Source organism: Terrapene carolina, unplaced genomic scaffold (genome assembly GCF_002925995.2).
Source record: "Terrapene carolina triunguis isolate 2854851 unplaced genomic scaffold, T_m_triunguis-2.0 Scaffold23, whole genome shotgun sequence".
Classification (NCBI taxonomy): Eukaryota; Metazoa; Chordata; order Testudines; family Emydidae; genus Terrapene; species Terrapene triunguis.
Window position 1 is genome coordinate 23,089,348 of NW_020664374.1, and position 5,501 is coordinate 23,094,848.

At 35.7% G+C, this 5,501-nt stretch overlaps 1 protein-coding gene across 1 annotated transcript in view; it reads left to right on the top strand.

Moving 5' to 3' along the window:
• LOC113406259 (DNA polymerase alpha catalytic subunit-like) overlaps nt 1-5,092 on the top strand; it is a 350,159-nt gene extending 345,067 nt beyond the window's left edge. The window contains exon 37 of the mRNA XM_026649907.1: nt 3,827-5,092. Within this exon, the coding sequence (XP_026505692.1) occupies nt 3,827-3,999 (173 nt within the window). The 3' untranslated portion in view covers nt 4,000-5,092. The remainder of the gene's footprint in view (nt 1-3,826) is intronic.
• The last annotated feature ends 409 nt before the right edge of the window (nt 5,093-5,501 follow it).

Here is a 5,501-nt window from a genome sequence, read left to right on the forward strand (position 1 = left end):
TGTTTTGCAAGATCAAAATCACATCTTAATTTCCATTTTTAAAATCTATTTTAAAAACTTTAAATTTCTTCCTTTATCGTTATATAAAACACTGACGCTTTTTGTACATTATATTCATTTATATTAAATTTTCGCAAATATTAACAATTGTAAATGAAAACTTGCCATTGTGTATGGACATTAAGATAAAAAATAAGTGATAGTATTAGGTATTAAACTATTTTCATACTTGTGCCCGAGTGTTGAAAAGCAATTCCATTAGATGTTTATAGCTTTGTTCTCAGAGGGCCTTAAGTTCTTTATTGATTAAATTCTCATTTAGGAAGAAAATGTGAGCTTTTATATGCATCTTTAAGTTGGATGGTATGGTAACTTGAAAGTATTGACTGACTGTGTGATATACGGTGGTCACAGTTGTCTTTTACTAAGAGGAGCACAGAGTGATGCTGGTTGTCATTCTTACTCTGCTGTGTGGCAGCGTAAATAGTCCCCTTTCTAACCAACCTGGTGGGAAAAGTCAATATCCCATCAGCAGAGGAGGTAAACACATCAGGAGCTGTGTCCTCTCTCATCTTCCCCTGCACTGTATTACTACAGTTCTTTAAATCTGTTCTCCCCAGTCATCAGATGCACTTGTGTCATTCAAATGCATAGTATTGCTGTACTGCAGATAGAACTGCAGTCTGAATTTAGCGGTATAACGTATTTTATAATTAAGACTTAAAATTATCCGCCCACTAATTTAATGCAGCCACTTTTATTTCTCCTTTCCCATTCCACGTTTCCCTCCCTTAAAAAAAAAAATTCCATCTAGCAATCTCTTTAAAGTAATTAATGTAAATTTTCAGAAGGGTTACCGTGAACAATGAATGTTTAGATCTAGTGAACAAAAGCTAGAAACTCTGCTAGTGGAATGGCTTGAGACAGATTTTGAGTGATGTGTGTGTCTGTTTTTTGTTCTTCACTTCAGCATTGCTTTATTGTTTCAGTTTAGTTGTTCTTTTCCTGATTAATGTGTCTTCCTGCTCTTTCCATATGTAGCAGCTGTTTCTGTACATTGATACACTTCACCTTGGTCTCTCCTGGACTCTGTGAAGCTTTAAAACTATTTTAGCCTAATTTTGAACTTCAAGTTTAGACACTTCATGATACAGTTGTTGGTACAGTAAGCACAAGTTTCCTCAGTTTTGCCAGGACATGAGCAGTTGCAAATAAAATCCTTTAATATCTCTTACACTTTAGCAATATATGAACTGCTTAGTGTCTTGAGGATTATGGTTAGTTTAATTTTTGTTTGACAATATACTGAGTTACTACAGGATTTAATGCATCTTTTCACAGTTATGTTTAATTAGACCCAATATTTAAAGTGTTTCCAGGTTAATTACATGTGTTTATGCTATAGTGACTCAAATCTGATTAAAATACAGAATCTTTAATCTGGTTTTTCATTCTCTTTAGGCTGAATTTTAAGTTATCTTTTACCAGTAGAAAAAAGTAATTTGATTATTGACTGAATAGTGACAAATAGTAATTCAGCTATGTTATATTCAAGTAGACGCCATATATTAATGACTTAGGATCTGATCCTGCAAACACTTATACGTGTGGGTAAAGTTGGGCACGTAAATTCTCACATACTTAAAATTAAGCATAAATGTAATCCTTTGGAGACCAAACCCTTCCTCATTAGAGTTGTTTGTAAAGTACCTAAAATTTGATGTACACTTTTAATCCTGTTTAACTATCATAATTTTAAAACAAAAGAAATTTGCATTAATATGTGCAAAGATTGGCTTCAGTGGAAGTTGCTGAGTAAATAAATGTGAAACGCTAAGTGTATGAATTGAGGAACCAACAATAATACCTGAAGCTAAGTATATTGTATCAAATTATTAGGTAGTGAACTTACCTTGAAAAATCTTGCAAAGGTCAAAGATGTTTTATAACATGTTTATAAAATTCCAGATTTGTGATTGTTTTCCCCCAGTACTTTCTGTCCCTCCTATCTAATGTTTTTCTCCCAGGTCCTCATACAGTATATGGGTCCTTCTTCATTCCCAGGGATAGGACACAAGCTAGATCAATGGGATGTGTTCATCTCTCCACCTTAATTTTTTTAGCCTGACCCTACATGGGTGGACTGGAAAAGTCACCGAGTCCCAAAAAACATGTGGCTCTCATTGCTCCTGGGAAATGCTCACTGCCCTAAAGATTTATGTTATTCTAACAAACCACAAAGTGTAGTACTGACTAGTTAAGAAAGAATTGTTATTCTTACGGTTTTTTACATGGAATATGTACTTTGGGGCATTTTTGTAATATAAATAATGTAATGAAATGCTTCAGTCTCTGCTCAGAGGACAGCAAGGAATGAGACAGGTTGTAGCAGGTCAAGAATAATGTGTAATAGGAAAACTGTGTGGGACACTTGCAGGATACATGCTTATGCTATGCCAAAATGTCTTGAGAGCTGCTTCGAGAGATTGCGTATCTCCCTGTGCTGTACTGTCACCGTTTTGATCGGCAGAGGGGCTTCAGCTGGAGCTCCTCCAGTATAAAAGAGGGAGGGACCCTCAACTTTGAAACCACTTCCTGCGTGTCCACTAGTCCAAAAATGTCTGAATTGGTTGACCTTCCAAGCACACTATGAGGCTTATCTATTTACCTGGGCTTATGAAGAGGGAGGGGTATGATTGGAACCGGTTTGGAAAGAGGAGCATTGTTGGACTTGATCTTTACCAGGTGTTTTATTGTTGGCATGTGGAATATCTGCTGATTTTACTCTTAGATTATGTTTGTCATTTTGATAAGGCACTCAAAGATAAGGGGGCTTGTTTATTTTTTCTATATTGTTATAAAACTAAATTTAAAAAAGAAAGTGGCTTTGCCACTGAATTCATGAAGTGTTTAAAAAACAAATATTATGTGTTTTGTCAGAGATATCATGCCAACCAAATACTTTGGAATGGCCTATTCATTGGTACATCAAGAGAATCTGATGTCTTCCAAATAAGGCCTATTGTCCAAGACAATAGGCTCATCTTACTTACATGTTAGGGTAGGAAGTTGCGGTCATGAGGAGTTCCTCCTTTGTTAATAGTGTGCACTTAATGCCTTTCATCAAAGATCTTGAAGTGCATTACAATGATAGATAAGTATTAATATTCCCATTTTCCAGATGAGGAGACCTGGGAACAGAGAGGTAGACCAGACCAAGGTATTTCAGTGATACAGATAGGAATAAGAACAAGGGATGAAATCATGGTGCCATTGACTTCAATGGCAAAAATCCATTGACTTCACTAGGGCCAGAATTTCATGCTGGGTCTCCAGATGCCTGATCCCCTTTTCCAACCACTAGACATGCTGCCTACTCTATGTGATAAGTTTCATGATCCCAGTTTTTTTAATAATCATTTGTCAATGACAACACACACCTGGTTTTCTCTGATGTTGTGTCTAATCAACCTCCACTTTCTCCCTCCACTTGGGCAGCATTTCTGGCCAAGCAGCACTTCCTGTCAGTTACTGACAGGAGGTGCTGCGCCAGTTCAGTTGTGGTATGACAGATGGTCTGACTAATTCCTTGTTGAACTAGATTCAGTGTCTTTGTGAGTTACAATTTTGACATCCCTCCTAAACATGTGGGTAAAATATTGTGTTGGAAAAGGTAAGTGGGGGATGAGAACACAGAAAAAGTCTGAAGCTATTGCAGTAAAATTTGTTTTGTGTCTCCGGCAGCAGTTAACCTTATCTTATTTTAAAAGATTAATGAAAAAGTGTTTCCCTTTTTGATCTTTTAATCCTTCTCTTTTGTTTTTAGAAAGCATGAAGAGGAAGCTGACCATAAATGAGACAGAGGTTTACAGAAAGTTGAAGAACACAGTAGACAAATTTCTGTCCATGAGTGGCTATTCTGAAGTAAACCTCAGCAAACTCTTTCAGACTTTCAGTATAGTAAAATCTGTGGGAGATCCCAGTAATGAAAGACAATGATTAAGTGAAAATGGTGGGAGAAGAGAGGTTTGTTGTCCTTCAGAAACAATAATCTTTTTTCTCCTCTGGCTTTCCCATTTTAAACAATAATACTCTGATTTCAACATACATAAAAGACAGATGTGTTTTAATCAGCTTGGTTTTTCAATGGAGAAAAAAAAAGTAAAGATAAAAACAGAATATAGTGATTTACTGGACCACCTAAATAGTTGATTTTGTATATATATATATTGTGTTGTATCTAGAGCTATGAGGGAAAAGGGGGTGGGGGAATTGCTGCTTTAATTGAATAATTCCCAGTGAGAGTTGCTGGAATGTAAGTGATCCTAGACTTTGCTCCAGGGTATTTAGTAGAGGTGCTCTCAGGAAAAGAGGTTAGTAGAGGTCTCAGTAGGAGCACTAATGTTTTGCCTTTTCATAGTTTATCTACTTTCCTATCGTAAACATACCAATTAAAAACAATACTAAACCTAAAAGCCTCCTAATGTCCTAATACCTTCTTCTGAAGGGGGCTTTACTTTTAAGATTTATATATAAAGGTACTGAACAAGGGATGGCAGTTTTATAACCTGTAGTTACCAAAAACAGAGAACCATATTTTTTTCTGTTTTAGATGTACTTTCTTTGTACTTAAACATAAGTAAAGTCTTGCTATTCTAAAGAAATAAATATGCAGTCAGCTCACCAGCTACACGGAGCAAGCGCACAGATATCTATCTTTATTCCACACAAAAATCAGATGATATAAACAATCAGTGACAAAAATGTGGGTACAATGCAGTGTAGCCAAAAAATAAAAGTTAGTGTTTTGTGATAAAAGTGATTATGGCCATACTAAAGTTTTAATGGTTTTATAAACAAATCTTATTGCCTGTTTACTGCCAGTAAAATGACAAACAGAAATGACAAGAAATTATAATAAAAATGGTTAGTTCTTTTGTGTAGGAGGAGGAAAAATTTAAGGTTGTTTGTACTTTTCAATAAGTATTACAGTCTATGTTAAGTTTACAGTGTCATGTATTTGTTAATTCAAGACTATAAAATGCTTTTAAAAATATGTAACAGTATAAAATGTAAAGTGTCATACTGCTTGACGGAAAAAAATAAAAGTTTTCTAGTGAAAGAAAATTTGACTGGATCTGTTGTATATACCGGACACAACAGGGGAGAGGGTCCCGGGGAACAGCTCAGTGTTCCTTACTGAGCCTGAACATCTACACTGGAATCCTACAGCCCCACAGCCCAAATCAGCTGACACTGGCCAGCAGCGGGCGTTTTATTGCAGTGTATTAGAGTCCATTCCTTTAAATTCACAGTACAATTTACAGAGGTATATGCATCTCAGCTTTTAAAAGGTCAGTTTGGTTCAATGAAAACTAAGAAAAAGGCTTGAATCTAGAAAATAGTGAGAGTACCAGCACAAACCCACTAGATATCAAAGGGCATTGTGTGTGATTGAGTGTATGTGTTTATATCATATTTGTTTATAAAATTTCACCAGA